This window comes from Stegostoma tigrinum, chromosome 30, assembly GCF_030684315.1.
Source record: "Stegostoma tigrinum isolate sSteTig4 chromosome 30, sSteTig4.hap1, whole genome shotgun sequence".
Taxonomy (NCBI): domain Eukaryota; kingdom Metazoa; phylum Chordata; class Chondrichthyes; order Orectolobiformes; family Stegostomatidae; genus Stegostoma; species Stegostoma tigrinum.
Window position 1 is genome coordinate 37,042,307 of NC_081383.1, and position 18,268 is coordinate 37,060,574.

The window sequence follows — 18,268 nt, forward strand, 5'->3', positions numbered from 1 at the left end:
TTACAGTGGGGTGATCATTAATTTATATTAATAAAATTGTAATATTAACAAGTGGTAAGCATGTACCAGTCTCAAGGATAAAAGACTGAGTAAATCCAGTTTGATGTTATTTATAACTATTCAAGAATATCGAAGTCTACTCTCATATTGTTAGATATTCTATGAACATTTAAAGTCCAGGTAAGGAAAAATATCTTTTGATAAGTATTATACAAGGGTCCCTAAAACTTGAAATTTCAGTGAAAGGGCCTTGTTTTTAATATTATTTCGGTTCTTCTCGCTTTGCAAATGTGTGTAAAGTCCCAAAGTATAGACTTCTCCCACCTTCATTAGATGCCGTATCATTCTTTAAGTATTCAGATAGGAAGTTGTGCGCTTTGATGAAGTTAACTCCCATGTCCTTTCAATCAGTAAAAAATGTTTCATTTTTCTATCTTTATGAATACTGTCATCATGATTTTCTATTGGTCGTCTCCTTTCCTGCCAGTTGCAATGGACTTTTTCATTGTTAACTCCTATGTGACTATATGAAGGTTTTAAAATCCATTCTTTATCAACCTTTACGCCTAACCAGATATTTTTCTGATTTATCTTCTGTTTATTGTTAATGTTTCTCTTAACTTTATTTCATTATTTTCTTAATTTATACTAAGAACTATAATGTAGAACTATCAACTTTTTATTTCCCTATTTTTGTACCATATTTATTTTAATACTCAAGGTGTGAGACTAGTTACTTTGTACCTAAGATGGCACTGCATGTGGCGACATTGTACACTTTTCACTGTACTCTTGCACTTTTGTATTTGAGTACACATGACAATAAACCCCAACTCCGATAGTGTTAGAAGAATAAAAAAGGGCCTTCTCATATACTGTGACTGTTCTGTGATTTTTTAAAAATAAGCACCTAATGCTGGTGCAGGGGAAGCAGATTACTTGCCCTACAATGTTGGCAATCCACGAGAAGGAAACTGACAGAATAACATAAGGTTACCTTAATCCATGAATGCTCTAGACTGTCACCAATTGTCATTCTCTTCCTAAAAGTGGAAAAAAATATGAAATTTCAGAACAAACATTGATGGACTATGATATGCCCACACATAATGAAGGAAAATAAGCACAGACCATTGCCATATCAGGATTTCTTTGACGGCCAGATATCTAAATGGATCCCTCTCCTTTACTAGGCAGCACAACGCTAGATACAAACTAAGCGCATGGTCTGTCAGGTTTTGCCAGAGCTCTAACTACTGGAGTCATGCAATGGAGATGAATTTAAGCAAACAGCATCTCTGGACTGAAATTAAGTCCACTGTTCAACTACAAGGGCACTTAGTCTGTAGAACTCAGAACAGATTAGGGTGGGAACAAGGTAACAATACTAGACAGAATATTGCCATATGAGAATAGACTTTTTGCAGTTTCAGACAACTTCTCGAAGTAACATTTGACTTGTTAAAAATAGTTCCTTGTACCAATGTACATTTGATGCTAAGGGTCTGTTACTACTATTAACTGGACAGAATTAATTCTTACTTTGGGTCTTTCACCAGAAGCCTGCGGATGAAGTCCTTTGCCAACTCACTGGTGTTACTGAAGTACTCCTCATCAAAGTCATAGTTCACAGCAGAAATGTTTGTTAAGGTTTCTTGTTTAGTTTCACCAAGGAATGGAGAAGCACCGCTTAAACTGATGGTGGAGACAAAAAAAAAACACATGTCCAAGTATTTTCCAGCAACATACATGATTCGACAGGATAGTTCTTCAGCCTAAACTGAAGGACCACAGTTAACTTTGCTGTATTTGTAGCAAAACACTATCAAGAATTAGATTTTTTTTGCGATGGCAGAATCACGTAAATCAGTCAGTCATAGTCAGATGTACAGCACAGAAACAGATCCTTTGGTCCAAATGATCCATGCTGACCAGATATCCTAAACAGATCTACTCCCATTCACCAGCATTTGGCCCATATCCCTCTAAACCCTTCCTATTCATATCTATCCAGGTGCCAATTACATAGAACATAACAGCACAGTACAGGCCCTTTGGCCCTCTATGTTGTGCCGACCCGTCATACCGATCTGAAGCCCATCTAACCCACACTATTCCATGTACGTCCATGTTGTAATTGTACCAGCCTTCACCACTTCCTCTGGCAGCTCATTCCCTACACTACCCTCTGCTTGAAGTTGCTGCCCCTTGGTCCCTTTTAAACTTTTCTCCTCCCACCTTAAACCTATGCCCTCCAAGGTGTCTTTACAGCAACCTGCCCTGACATAAATGGAGTACAGTAACTAAATAATATTTGAATATTTAGTCATCAGCTCACCTCAGACATTAAGGACTGAAGAAAACAACCTGATACATCACTAACTGCTTTATTTTAGAGGCATGCATCATTTTCTTGCTAATTATTACATGCAGTCTAATAATTCGACATTATTACATCATTATGTGCACTCATTGTGGTATGACATAGGCTCAGAATTGCATCTGTAACTGTATTCAGCATACCCACAGTCCACATATGGTGCTGAAAATTGAGAATTACAGGACATAGGTTAGCAAATACAAAATCAAGTCGTAGTACCATATTCCTTCCTTTAAGTACATCTTTAACTAGTGAAAACCTTCCAAGTTCAACAATGGAGTCCAACTATTTCAACAACCAAAATAGAAATTGCCGAAGAAACTCAGCAGGTCTAGTATAGTCTGGAAGACGGAAAGACACGCAGTTAACGTTTTTCGATCCAATGACCTTTAGAAGAATAGCTAGTCTCCAAGGACTGTACAGCACTCCCACCAGTGCCTTCTTTCCTGCGTTATTTCTAGCTAGCATCCATATAGATTCTGCATCATTTCCTGTTATTACTTCATTTTGTACAGAGCTACACCATCCCATTTCTCTTCCTGCCAGTCCTTTCCAAAACCCCACACTCTTAAATATTCAGTCTCAGCTTTATTGCCCTTTCAAAAATGTCTTCATGATGATAGCTATTACCCTCATTACGCTATTGTTTCATTTATTTTGATTTGAATACCACACACATTTAAGTAAACAACCACTCATTTTACCCTAGTTGCTACTTTTTTTTTTTAAGAAGTGTTTGTGCACTCTGTCCCTTCCTGCCTCACTCTGGGCATCAAAACAATTGCCCTGCAATGTGCCATACCTTTTTGCTTGCAAGCTAATGTAGCCCCCTCCCAATTTGTTTAAAGCCCTCAGTCACAATCTTTGAATTCAGGTGTGATATAAAATTATTTCAATTGCCTGAAGAGAATGTACTTTGACAGGATCCAATTAGATCACCAGAATTACAGATTGAATTATGCAATACAGTTTTAGAGTTTAGACGTGAAAAAGCATCATAGCATACTTACAGAATATAGGTGATGACACCAATACTCCTGTAATTTGAAGAAAAATAAATTGTTGAGTCTGGGACATTTTGCAAGCCAAAAGACTCAATACACTGGCAAATTCAGCACCAAGTTAGTGTGAAACCCAAAGTAAGATCATTAAAAATGCGAAATCAAATGAAAGTCAAAAGATCTTACAATAAACAGAAAAATAAGTTGACTGTATACACCTCTTTCCAAAAGGCAACAGAAAAATTAGAACATTAAGTAAATAAATTTACTTAGTTTTATCAACCAAGAGAAGCAAAGTTGAGGTTATAGAAAAACTTCGACAAGTCAGGATACAGTCGTACCTATTTCCAAAATTCTTATACCTAGTCAAAAACAAATTAGCACTGTGCACTATGGAATGTACTCATTATCATCTTAATGCCATTCTGCAATTAGACTGCAAGGTCAAGAACATGACCAGCTTCAGTTGTTAAACTTCTCAGCTGCTTTGCCTGCCGAGGTACTCTGCCCAGACGCATGTTCAAACATTAGTTACACACAGTTTGGGACGATTGTCATCAAACAAGTAGCGTACTGCAAGCCAAATTAGCAACTTCAGGAGCTGGGACAGTGACAGGAAGGGAAGGAAGTGAAAAAATAGACAGCCTTTTAGACACAGTAAGTTGAACGTACCACATGTCAGCTTCTAAAGCCAAAGGCTCATAGTTTACTATTTCAGGAGCTGAAAAAGAAAGGGGAAAAAACGGTTTTTCAATGTTCTACTATCACCAAGAACATTCACGGCTACTCCATCCTAATGCTGTACGGGTAGGGAAGCGAGAAAGAAGGGGGAGCAAATAATGATTGATAACTGCAGTTGTTTCCTTTCCTAGAGCAGGAATCATGAATAGAGTCACTGAAATCCATTATATTTCTCACTCCTCCCAACAAGCAGCAAGCATGAATATTTCAAATCCATGAAACGTTGACATACTTCAGTAATTTTAGTCACTTCAATGGAAGTTCGGAACCACAGTCATTTACAGGACAGCGGTGGCTATTCAATCCAGAGTCTGTTGCTGTGTGGATCAGCCAATGTAGCAATTCACCTCCACACAACCAAGTCTCTTTCCTTCAACAGCCCATCTAATTTCCTGTTGAAATTAGGATTTTTCTATTTTCATAGACCATGTAGGAACAGGCTTTGGTTATTACTACTCGCTGCGTGCCATTTTTCTTCATTTTCCCATGATTCTCTTGCCAGAGGCTTCAATGTCAGCCAGTCCTTGTACTATCAGCTAATCTAAAACCTGTATTCAATCTCCTTTCTTTCACCACCTGCTTATTTAATCTAATCTTGTAACTGAAATCTCTCAGACTTTGAAGCATTCTGGCAAATCTCCCTTGCTTCGTCAAGAACCTGCAAATTCGGAAACTGATGTTTGAACTGGAAACAATACCAGAGTTGGGGCCTAACCAAATATTTCAGCAAAAATCACAGCTCTGATCAGCAAATGAAGGCAGCAGAAATACACTGAGGGGGAGGAAGAGAGAGCAGGAAAGAAATTGAGACTATTGTGCCCTGACTTTTAGTTTGCTTTTGAAATCAAAGTGATACAGGTTCCGGGATTAAAAACGAAACTGCTCATTTACGTTCTGTCCACTGAAGTGATCAAAACCTAAAATTCTTACAAAGAGAGGTGGATGTGAAGTGCACAGGACAAAATATGATATATGGAGGAAGAAATTAAAGGATATAGAAAGAAAGTAGCAAATGCAGAGTGATGTCAGAGTCAGACATACAGAAATGGAAACAGGCCATTTAGCCCAACTTGTCTGCGCCAACCAGGTTTCCTAAATTGAATTAAAAGTCTAAGAGTAAGTTGCATTCAGCTCCAGATGGTATTTGGCCAGCTGGGAGCCCAGAAAGTGAGTAATAACCTTGAGAGAGACTTGTACCTATATCAATTATTGCAAACAACACGGTTCTTGAGTTGGATATTCTCCCACTCTGTGGGAACCAAAGCATTGCTTTAGGTTTCATGCATGTACAAACATGCACATATAATAGTAAAGGAGGAGGAATTTAGGAGGCAGGGGGTATGGCTGAGGTCCTAGTCAAGGATTTTGCATATGTCTTTACTAAGGAAGAAAATGCTGCCTGATAAGAGAAGAAAGTCAAGAAACTTGGCAAGAGGAAGTTGGTAAAGAGGATGCATTAAGTAGGCCTGCTGTACTCAGTCAATAAGAAACCAGAATCTAACAATGATGCGTGAAGAAAGAGTGGGAATTGTGAAGGCACTGGCAAATATTCTTCCACTCGTCAAAAAGATAAAAAAAACAACAACCACCAAAGAATGGCGGATACTGGAAAGCCAAAACAAAAACAGAACTTGCTGGAAAAAGTAAGGTCTGGCAGCATCTAGCAACAAAAAGCAGAGGAAACGCCAAGTCCAGCAACCCTTCTTCAACACTGCTTGTAGTTGGGAAAGTTGCGGTATACATGATAAAGACGGGCGGGAGGTGGGGAGAAGAACAAATGAGATGGAGGCGACAGCGACACCTGGGCAGACAAAGGAATTGGTAAAGATCAGGCTGGGAGAATCAACAAAAGGATACAATTCTAAAGGAGATGCAGGAGCAAAAACGGTCTTGGGGCATATGTGCATAAATCATTGAAAGCAGACTGAGTTATGGTAAATGCATACTAGATACCAAAAAAAAGGGCAATAGAGTACCAGAACGAAGAAAGTTACACTAAACCTCTACAGAACACTAGTTTTGCTTCAAGTGGAGTGTAGGGTTCGGTTTTGGGTACCAACTTTAGGGAGCATTCAAAGACATTGGAGAGGGGGCAGAAAAGATTGCTGAGAATAGCTCCAGGGATGAGAAGTTTCTACTATACAAATAAATTGCAGAAACTGGGACTGTTCTTCCTGGAGAAATTTGAGAGGAGATTTGATTGATGTATTAGAAATCATGAAGAACCTGGACAAAGTGGACAGGAGAGAAACTGTTTCCATTGGTGAAACAATTGAACCAGAGGACATGGATTTAAAAGGGGATTGGTAAAAGAAGCATTTGAGTGTTAAAAACGTACAAAGTAATTTGTAGGATCCAGAACGTACTACCCAAGAGTCTAATGGCTTTCAGAAGAGAATGAAACTATCTGGAGGGGCAAAACCTGTAAGGTGAGGAAAGGATAGCAGAGGAGGAATAGGCGAGTGGGCACAGATACAAAAGGGCTAAATGACTTCCTTCTCTGCTGTAACCATTCTATGACTAAGTACACTGATACCATCCAGCCTCACTTCAACACAATTCCCAACTCACAACTGCATCTCATTTGTCAAACTGCTTGCCTGACATCCATGACAAACAAGTTGAAATCTCTATAGGTTTTAGCATAGATTTGTAGCTCAGCTTGTGGACGTTGTGGTTGGTTGGTTGAAATCTTCTGCAACTAATATATCATCAATGCTCTGCTTTGTCTTTCTGTTCCCAGCAAAACCTCCATTCCATACCACCTGCTCCTTCCCTGGCAACTAACTTTTAGCCAGATGGTTCGCAAACCTGACATCGTTTCACCCGAGGTAAGCCGCAACCCACACATCCATGCCATTACTATGGCTGCTTATCTAGAACATTGCCTGACACATCTACTGCCTGAGCTCATCTATTGTTGAAACCCTCATTCATGCCAAAGTTACTCCACATTTGTTGGTCTGGGATAGCCACCCATCTACTACTCAAATCTATGCCTATTCAAAACTCTGCTGTCCATATCCTATCGGATTACCTATCGGCTCTCTGCTTTACCGACTTACGTTGGCCTCCAATGAGCAATATACAGATTTTTAAATCTCTCTTTGCCTCAACTCTCCCCATCTCAATTCTTCCAGCCGTAAGACCCATTGAGATATTTGCTCCTCCAATTCTAACCCCTTGCACACACCTCAAATATGAGTCACTTGGGGACCATGTCCTCAGATACTGAGCCCCCCGAAGCTCTGGAATTCTCTAAACTCTGCTTCATTTCCATATTTACCTCCTTCAAGCTTCTCCCTAAAACCAAAGATTTTAAAATCGGATTCCCTCATACTTCTTTTTGAAGGAAAGTGTTAAACATTATCTGATCATATTTTGAAGCATCTTAATACATTTTGTTACATTAAAGGCACTACCTAAACACACATTTTCATTACGCATTACTGAACAGGACATGTTGAAATTGAGGAACAGGTCATTCAGTGCCTCGAGCCTTTTGTGCTATTCATTTAAATTAGGAATGAAATATATCCTATCAAACAAACTCGTCAAAGAATTAGCATTGCCAAATTGTGTAACAATTTTTATAATAAAACAAAACTAAATTACAGCTTCTAAATCAGACAGAATGCACAGTAATGTACTGACCAACAAACTCGGGAGTTCCAAAGATGTTTTTGAATTCATTCCCATCCTCAATCTTGTGCGCAATACCAAAATCAATCAGCTTGATGCGAGGATTGGGAACATTTTTATCCAGAAGCATGATATTTTCAGGCTATATAAAAAGATTAAAGCATTAGGAAAATTGACATATGTAAAATCATGAAAGCAAGTTCCAGCATAACAACAGATAACTCAGGCTCAACAATATGTAAAACTAGGTTGAAGTGGTCTTCCTTCATCTGAAGCTTTTCTTAGAAATACTGATACTGTAGGTGATTTCCACACCTCAAATACCACTAATCAGGGTCTGGAAGTTAAGGTACACTGAGTAACTAAACCCTTTAAGAAAGTAAAAATGAAATATCACTACTTTGATAAAATTCACACATAAATGATCATGAACACACCATTTACAACATTTGTGAGGTGCGAACATATCAGAAGAAATGGACTGCTGTAGTATATTTTTGGGTTGGGTGGAAGAGATTATAAACATTTGCTTGAAATTTAGTTTCTCCTGAGGAACAGGAAAGAGAGATAGACAAGGTAAAATGTATTAGTTGGAAAGCCAGAAAACAGAATCCTTGTGTTTTCTACTAATGCAGTAATCATGGGAGTTTACACATTCATAATAGGTGTGTATTGACTCAGAACAAGGAGGAGAATTATTGAAAGCATGATATTATCTAAGAGTATTAAAAAAAATGATACAAGAAACCAGAGTTCAGATACCTGTCAGTATATTGTCACTATGAATATTTCTGAAGGAATTTTTCCCCCCACTTTAAACTTGAACAAAACATTAGTCAAGACAGTTTGTATATTGAGGGGAACTGAAACCCATAAACTGGAAGCCAGTGGGTCTTATGGATGCAGATTTTGGATTGACCAGACATACATTACATTCTGTAAGGCCAAGTCTGAATGACAGTTTTCAATTACAACACTTTGGAAATATTTCCAAACTATTGTTCGCAAGGCGTGGGTGTCATTAGCAAGGCCAGCATTTATTGCCTATCCCTAATTTCCCTCAAGGAAGTGCTATGAGTTACTGTCTTGAACTGCTACACAGTTTACATGGGGTACGTACACCTACAATGCTGCCAAGGAGGAAGCTCCAGAATGTAGATCCAGCAGAAAAGGAAGAGTGATATTGCTCCGAGTCACATTGGACCATTCTTGTCCAAATCATGCTCAAAGTGGTGGTTCTGTTCTTTCCTTCTGGAAAGTGGAGATTTCTGGTTTAAATAATGCTGGCTAAGGAGCCTTGGAGTGTTGTTAGAGTGCATCTTGTAGACAATACACACTACCACCATTTATGGGCATGATCCAAAATGTAATATCTTCAGTTTTCAAGGTCTTAAAGCAAATAATGGACTGAGGTTGTCAAGTGAGCTGATTGTTACAGAATAAAACTCAGATGGAATGGGTGCATAGATAACTAAGGCAGAGATTAGATAATAGTTAACTACCAAGTACAGGAAAACAGCATGAAGAGAAGTGCAAAAAACGAACAGTATTTTCTATTCGTCCAGTTTAAAAGACTGTTCTTTCAAAAACAGTCTAGCTGGACTCAAGTCTGATCACATGACTATATCTGCAGAAGCTTCTGACCTCCATGTTGTGTAGACATTGCAGCTAAAACTGACACAGGGGATTTGGATATGAGCTGCCTGCTTCCACTCAATTCTCACTGGCCCAGCAAAATGCACCTCAGCACCTGAAATACATGTGCTTGTCACATGACAAAGACCTGAGCTTAATTACACAATTCTGGGACTCTATGTCAGTTGCTGTTTGACTTTGAGGGAAAGCAGAACCTCAGACTGAATTGGCAGCTTGTCTTAGACCCTCCATTATAGTCTACAGGTTACTGGCTGCAAAGAAGCCTGCACTTTGCTTGCAATAAAGAAAAATATTGGGCCACTGTTACGAAGGAAACTGTTATTGGACACTGTGCTGCAGAAAGCCATGAACTGATTTATTTTTCCAATACCTACTCATTTACAAAAATCTTGTAATTTATATCCTATGTCCTCTCCCTCCCATCTTTCTTAATTTGATTGCTTTAGTGCATGGATGGAGCAATGAAGTAATTCCTCTATGTTGTGAATACTTTGTTAATGAATCTTATCTTTGATTTCATTTAAGGATTTTGCTGTGGGTTTATATCAAAAACTCAAATGCAAAAACCAGAGTTTGGTGAAATTTTTTTGGCCTACTTCAGGAGGTTGAGAACAAATAGAAAAGGAGCAAATCAAACAATGCTTCGCTGTCTGAAACTTGACAAAGTAATCACAATTTAAATTCAAATAAAAAAGCAAAATACAAATGCTGGAAATCTGAAATAATTATATAAACTCTCCCTCCCTCTCCACAAATTTTCTTTTTAAATTCACACAAGGGACATAAATGCTGACTAGCCAGCAACATCCATTGCCAGTTCTAGTTGCGCTGGAGAAGGTAAGTTGCTTTCTTGATCTTCAGCAGTCCACATGTTGAAGGTAGACCCACAATGCCCTAAGGGAGGGATTTCCAGGATTTTGACCCAGTGACAGTGAAGGAAGAGTGCCATATTTCCAAGTCAGGATGGTGAGTACATTGCAGGGACTGGTGTTCCAACATATCTGCTGCCCTTGTCCCTCTACATAGGGGTTGGAGGAGGATTTGGAAGGTATTGTCCAAGGATCTTTGAACTTTTGTAGTGCATCTTGTAGTAAGTACACACTACTGCTGCTAAGCATCAAGTGGTGGAGGGAGTGCTTTATCCTGGATGGTGTCAAGCATCTTGAATGTTGTGGGAGCTGCACCCATCCAGGCAATGGGGAGTATTCACAGTCCTGACTTGTGCCTTGGAGATAGTGGACAGCCTTTAGGCAGTCAGGACACGAGTTACTTATTAGGTATTCCTAGCCCTGACCAGCTCTTGTAGCCAAGATATTTATACAGCAAATCCAACTGACTCTGGTTAATGGTAACCCCTAGGATATTGGTAGTGAGGGGATTCAGAGCTAGTAACACCACTGGTTGTCACGAAGTGATGGCTAGATTGTAGGCATTCTGTGACTCTAGAAGAAACAGTGTGGAAGCAGGCCATTCGGCCCATTGAATCTACCCTATCCCTGAATATCCCCATGATTAATCCACCTCGACTGCACATCCCTGGTCGCCAAGGGCAATTCTGCACAGCCAATCCACCTAAACCACAGCACCTGGGAGGAAACCCAACAGACACGTGGAGAATGTGCAAACTCCACACAGTCACCTGAGGGTGGAATCAAACCTGGGTCCCTGGTGCTGCGAGACTGCAGCGTTAACCACTGAGACACAATGCTGTCCGAAAGAGCACAGCTGGTAACTGCCTGGCATTGTGCGGTACAATAACACTTGCTGCTTGTTAGCCTAAGTTGATAAAGGCTGTCAAATCTGCATTTGCAAGCCTTGCGTTTTTAAGCTCATAAATTAAATTCACCTCATTCCATCTTTATCCTTGACACTTATTTTTGTTACAACTGCAATGAAAGTTGACCATTAATATTACCTTTCATCATTTGACTATAATAGTCAGGACTTGCATGGTCTGAAAATTTTAATAAGTACTGACCTCAAATGACAGCTGTGATCACCTGACAAATCCAGGCAACCCTCAATTTTACAAAACCTGTTGCATCTCAATCACTAATCAAGGAGCACTAAAACCCAACGGGGTGTCAAATTTCACACCTCTTGTTCTACTCACACTTGCATGATAAATTTACGTATTAAGAGACGAAATTTCCAACATGAAATTAAGCAACAGACACCAGAACCCACAAAAGGAATGGCATCATCAACCTTGGAGCGGAGGCGGAGGCGGAGGGGGAGGGCAACATGAACTAACAATAGATCGTAAGAACTGCCATTGCTGGAGTCAGAGATAGCACAGTGTGGAGCTGGAGGAACGCAGCAGGTCAGGCAGCAGAGGAGCAGTAAAGATGTTGTTGTTTCGGGTCAGGACCTTTCCAAAGAGGGTCCTGGCCTGAAACATCAACTTTCTTGGTCCTCTGATGCTGCCTGACCTGTGTTCATCCAGCTTCACACAGTGTTATCTATGAACTGACAATTGCAATGATACGTGCTCTCTCAGTCTCAGGGATCAATGCAAGTGGAAAAAGTAACTTGGAAAAACTACTGTGAAAAGATAAGTCAAGGTTATCTGCATGCCTTGTTACCAGAGAAAACAGAATAGCTACATAGCTGGGACTCAGGTTTTATTTTTGAAACTCAATGGCTGTGAACCTTCCAGTCTCTGCAGCCGCATTACTTTTTAAACTGTGTGTCAGAGGTCTTCCTGCCTCCACACCACGCTCCACCCCCCGCCCCGCCCCAGCCCCTCAGGTTTAATACATAATAAAACTCCACTCTTTCACTCAAGAAAATCATAGATTTGGCTCTCCATATTTGATCTGGTTAACTAATTTTGGTTGATGTGTTATAGCTATGTATAAATCAGAATCCATTGTTAACAGACTTCACAAGGCAACAAATAAGCTGCAAGTGCCTTTTAAGAAAAGACTTAAAATTAAAGACAGAGAAAGTATGATTGTGCCGATTCACCAGGGAGGATTGATAAAAGATAGAAGGGTATACATTGCAGGATAATTGAGACGTGGGTCTATTTTTCCTGTACCACAGAAACTATGGTGAAAGTTTAAAATTATGAAGCTTTGATGGCAAAGAGAAGAACAAGAACTGGAGGGGAATTGAGTTTAAGAGCTGCGAGGTTATGCTGCAGCTCTATAAAACCCTGGTTAGACCACACTTGGAATATTGTGTTCACTTCTGGTCTCCTCATTACAGGAAAGATGTGGAAGCTTTAGAGAGGGTGCAGAGGAAATTTACCAGGATGCTGTCTGGACTGGAAAGCAGGTCTTATCAGGAAAGGTCGAGGGAGCTAGGGCTTTTTCATTGGAGCAAAGAAGGATGAGAGGTGACTTGATAGAGGTGTACAAGATGATGAGAGGCAAAGATAGAATGGATAGCCAGAGACCTTTTTCCCATGGCAGAAATGACTATTACGAGGGAGGCATAAGTTTAAGAAGGAAGGTATAGGGGAGATGTTGGAGGTAAGTTCTTCAGAGTGGTGGGCATGTGGAATGCGCTGCCAGCATTGGTAGTGGAGTCAGATACATCAGGGTCTTTTAAGCAACACTTGGATAGGCACATGGAGGATAGTAAAATGTAGGGTATGCAGGACAGTTTGATTTTAGCAGGCTAATAGGTCAGCACAACACTGGGCTAAAAGGGCTTGTACTGTTCTATGTACATGTTCTGAGAACAAAGAACAATACAATACAGACATTGACAACAGATGAATGGACACCACGCGTCAATCACCAGATAGCAATGCTCCCTCCCAGTCAGGAAACACTTCAGCGGTCTGATCATCGGGTAAGTGTCCAAGGTGGACTCCGCGATACACAACACCATAGAATTACTGAGCAAGAAGTACTCAAGAAGACGATCTCAACCATCTTCTTGGGTGCATGTTGCGCTACAGATACCCACCACACCGTTCTCTAAAATCTTTCTTATTTTGATAGCAATCACCTGGATAAGTTGTTACAGTCTCTCTATTTGAGTTAGTACAGTTTTGAATTACTTCTTACCACCTCCCCCCCAACCCCAAACTACCTCCCTCATGCCACGCACACACAGCCCTCCCACCATGGGGTGAATCATTTCATCCAATATGTCTGTTTATTTGCAGATACATTCTATTTTGTTCAAAAAAACACACAATTTGTAGTTACAGTCAGTGCAGCATCTAAATTTCAGCTTTTGGAATAAAACCAGCCTTATTCCAGGTTAAAACTGAGACAGATTCTGAACAAAGCCTCACACCTACACTTCAGCGTCTGACCAGAGATGTTACCTTTTGGATGTTCCTATGGCTCTACCCGATTGTCACAACAGCACAGCACTGACATAGATGATATGTAAAGTCAAACGTTCAGTCACCTGCAGAGACTTATCAACTCACACTCCGCTCAACAGTTGTATGATCTTGTGATCTCCCTGCCTATAAACTCTGCATTTGCATGTCCTGCCTCTTCACTGCACCTGGCAAAAGGGACTGCACTCCCGTAGCTTGAGAGATTCCAAATGAGAGATAGATTCCAAATAAAGTGGTTTTTGTATGACTTTTGACTAAATCAAGCACAGGAACAGGCCCTTCAGCCCTCTAAGCTTGTCCTGACACATTTTGCCCTTCTGTACTAAAACTGTCCTCACTTGGGGAGTAGGGAAATATGATTTGGTCTGGTGGAAAATCAGTGATTGCAAGTGAAGAGATTAATTCAGAAATACCTATATGTAGAGTAGTGTATGGAGTGCTTTACTACAGAGTAGCTGAGACAGGCACTGTCTTTTAAATGTTTAAGAGAGATAACTTCATGGTTGAAGAGAAAATCAGTCTGTAACCATTCTGAAGATTTAAAATGCACACATTGGGTGAAGCGGAATCCTTTTACGCTGTAAACTTCAGGGGATTTCATCTCACTGTGCTGCACACCCGAGAGGTTGTTATCCCTCAGATCTGAAAATCCAAATACTTTGAGCAGCCTCAGGTACCTCTGCAGTTATGAAACTTGGACCGCAAATCTCTTGCCCCACGAATAGCGATTGCTCTGTAATATGATAGAACCAGAGAGGATTTTTCAACCAGATCAATGCTACCTAAACCTTTCCCCTCCATAACCCAGTTTTCAAGCCTAGAAACAATCACAATCCCTCAGTGAGGACTGACAGTGTAACAGCCTGTTACAGCAGGAGCACTGCTGTTCAAACTTGATTGAAACTTTAATGAGCTATTACTAATTTGGATCTCATGACCGTAAACGTTTTAGCTTGTGACCCCAACTGTGCTCCTTATCCCTTCGGGAAGCTCCAAATGACATATTGCACAATGTAGAACAAAGTTAGAAGTATGAAAGAAACATGGAGCCTGTTTGATACAATTCAAAATGCAACTCCACACGTCCTGCAACATTCTGCAGTAATGCTGTTTTAAGGAAACCACCCAGAGTACAGAGTCACATAACCCTCAATCTATTCACTCAAAGCTTTTGGCACTGATTCTCCTCACACCCTCGGAGCTAAATTCCAAAGGATGAACAATGACAAAAATACACCATCCTTTCTTAAAATAGCAAAGCCATTGAGACACTTAAGGCTCAATCTAGTCACATCACCAGAGTCTGGTTAATACATCCTGCAACAAAGGATGTCGGCACTGCTCCTTATTACAACATGGAACGTAAGCCTTCCAAGTTTGGTCTGGGGATGTCTTTCTCCATCTGAGGAAAATCTGATAGTGTGTTCCTCTCATGGCTCAGAACTTGTCTAGCAGACAGCCAAGGCCCTCAGGCCACAGAGGTTACAGTTCAGGAGAGCTCAGGGCAGTTAGTTGATCTCAGTCAGGATGGAAATAATAGCATGGCTGCCCTAGTAACAGAAAGTTACTCCGTTTTCCCCACTCCAGTTGCAATATCCACACAGACAAACAGTTAGATAATATTTTTGGTGTGGCTTTGAAATAATTATTGTCAGGACCACAGGAAAACCACCAGGCTCCTCTTCTACAACTTGTTTTAATGGTTGGTCTTGATGGCAATAACTGATCGTACAGAACCCTTTTTAAAACAAAAAGGGTTGTTTGTAATGATGTGGGTATTGCTGACTAAACCAGTTTTTATTACCCTCCCAGAAAGTGGTGGTGAACTGCCTTTTTGGGAACCACTGCACTCTTGAGATATTGATCCGGTATTGTGCGGAAGGGAGTTCCAAGATTTAGACTCAGGAACAGTAAAGGAAGCACAATATAGCTGATACAATATAGCTCCAAGTCAGGATGGTGTGCGGTTTAGAGGGGAACTTGCAGGTGGTATCCCCACGCCTCACAGCCATGTAGTTATGGGTTCAACCTGCACTCCAGGAATTGAGCACACTGTGCAGGCTGACACCACTGAACTGTTCACCTCCTGTCTCCTCAAAAATATGCCTGCCATTTACATGGCACAAAGTGTGATCGCACACTGCCCACTTAGCTGGATGAGCGCAGCTGTGCATGAACTGAGGTAGCAGAGGTCATGGATTTAGAAGGTACTACTGGAGAAGGCTTGGCGAATTAATGCAGCGCATCTCGCGAGTATATGCTGCTGCTACTATGCACTGGTGAAGGGAGTGAATGTTGAAGATGGATGAGGTGCCAATCTGATGGGCTGCGTTGCTTTGGATGTCAAGCTTCTTGAAAGTTATTGAAACTACACTCATCCAGGCAACTAAGATTATCTGATCACATTTCAGGCAGATGGACAGGTTCTAGGGAGACAGGAAGTGAACTGTTCAGTGATGCCAACATAAAACAACATGCTCCACGATTGGATTGTAGCATGAACCTATAACCTCCTGAGCTATGGGTGACATCTTGTATGTTTTCAAAAGGAATAAAGGCAATATGCGAACTTGTTCCAACTGGCAACATCCCTTTTGTCACCCAGCCCACTTTAGGATAAAGGCAAACAAATCATTCATTGCCACAAGAGGAAAGAGATGGAGTGAACATGCTTCAAAACTTCTGCAGCCAGTTACAATGATGCACTTTCCAGACCGATAGTTGCAAGTACCAGATGGAGCCTAGCAGCCAATCCCAAAATAGATCAAAAATGCAAAAAATAAATAATAAATAAACAAACAAATACTCCAGTCTGGCAGCATCTACAGAGCCAGAAACAGTCAACATTTTAGATCAATGACCTTGCTGAATACATGAAATGTTAAACTCTTTCTCCCATCACAGATGCGGTCATGCTGACCTTGACAATATTTTCAGTGTGTTTTTATTTCACATTTCCAACATTCAATTTTTTTAAAATACTGCAAGGTAATGATTTTGATTATTGCATAATGGCTGGGTTAATTTTTAATAGAAAACAGTGGTTGGCTAAATTGAAATAAATCAATCCAGAAGGACAGAAACTGCAAGTGAGCTCAAGAAATGATTAATACCTTCTTGTATATTTGATCACTACGAATGTTTCCATAGCTAAGATTTAGTGTGATGTCCAAAATAAATAAATACCAACTACTAAGCACAAAGAGATCCATATGAAGAATCAATATGCAGGGCACAAAGCTGTAAAGACATGGTCAATCGAGAAGCAATGAATACTGACACTAACTGTGATTTTCAAAGTCTATTATTATATGGTTAAATTATTCATACAAATGTTTCATGTCTATTTCAAGTGTGCTGAGACAATGAAACAATACCTTGAGGTCAAAGTGAGCAATCTTCTTTGAATGCAGGTAGTGTACACCATCCAAAATCTGCTTGAGAAATTCTGTTGCCTCTTCCTCTGTCAACGATTCTTTCTCAGCTAGAAAATCAAAAAGCTCCCCTCCTGACACCAGCTCAAGGATTAGGATAACATCTGTCTTATTTTCAAAGATATCATGTAAAGTAATGATGTTTGGATGCTGGATCTCCCTCAGAATGTTCACTTCCCGTTCAATCTCCTCCAGGCTCACCCCTCGACGGCTGGAAGACAGGCGCCGCTTTTTGATAAACTTGGCTGCATACTCTATGTTGGTGCTTTTCTCCCGGCATTTCTTCACAATTGCAAACTGGCCACTGGGGGAAATAAACAGCACAGTCTAGTCATTAACTGACATTAACATAGAAAGGAAGGAATTCAATCACAGCACCATCAGTATTCCAGTAACCAGCAGAAAACGTGAGAAACGCATGCAACATGTCCTTTGGTATTTGATAACAAAGAATAATTTACATATTCAAATTAGTATCAGCAAGCACAATCCAGCAAAGATTAGCACACATCTGAAATTCTCTCCCCTAAAATTTGCTTGAGGTTAGGTCAATTCAAAATTTCGAAAGCAATTGATAATATACTGATCTGACAAAAGTCAGAAGTTATGGAACCGAGGGATATAGATTTAACTGAATGGCAGAACAGGCTCAAGGGACGGAATGATCTTCTCCTGGTCTTGTCCTGCTATACTTGAATCTTAGCCTGAAATATTAATTTATCTGCCCTATTTTCCTTTAAAATAGTACCAGTTTCCACTGAGAAGACATACCCCATCACCAAAGTACAATCACAAATATATAATCAGGCACAAATAGTTTGCATCTTCTGGACTAATAAGGGTCACCTAGTAGTTTACATACAGGAAATAATGATCAACTCAACTTACTTCATTTGTCCATATCTCTCAAACACTCAAATGGACACATTCCACAACAAAACCTAATAACTTAGATTACTTTAAAAAAGGTACCTGTGATGTATTTATTGGTCAAATAAGCAATCAGAACATTGAGAAACATTGCTGGATACAATATTGCCGAGAAACACAGGAACCAGAAACACCATTTCATTCCTCAAACCTGTTGCACTATTCTGAATTCAAA

General features: G+C 40.2%; 1 protein-coding gene across 3 annotated transcripts in view; it reads right to left on the reverse strand.

The window, feature by feature from the left end:
- dapk3 (death-associated protein kinase 3) overlaps positions 1-18,268 on the reverse strand; it is a 37,874-nt gene that overhangs the window by 5,875 nt on the left and 13,731 nt on the right. For all 3 annotated transcript variants that reach the window (XM_048559905.2, XM_048559906.2, XM_048559904.2), the window contains 6 exons: positions 17,107-17,467; positions 7,777-7,906; positions 4,054-4,102; positions 3,391-3,417; positions 1,543-1,695; positions 998-1,043 (listed from right to left, as the gene is read on the reverse strand). In XM_048559905.2, the coding sequence (XP_048415862.1) occupies positions 998-1,043; positions 1,543-1,695; positions 3,391-3,417; positions 4,054-4,102; positions 7,777-7,906; positions 17,107-17,467 (766 nt within the window). The remainder of the gene's footprint in view (positions 1-997; positions 1,044-1,542; positions 1,696-3,390; positions 3,418-4,053; positions 4,103-7,776; positions 7,907-17,106; positions 17,468-18,268) is intronic.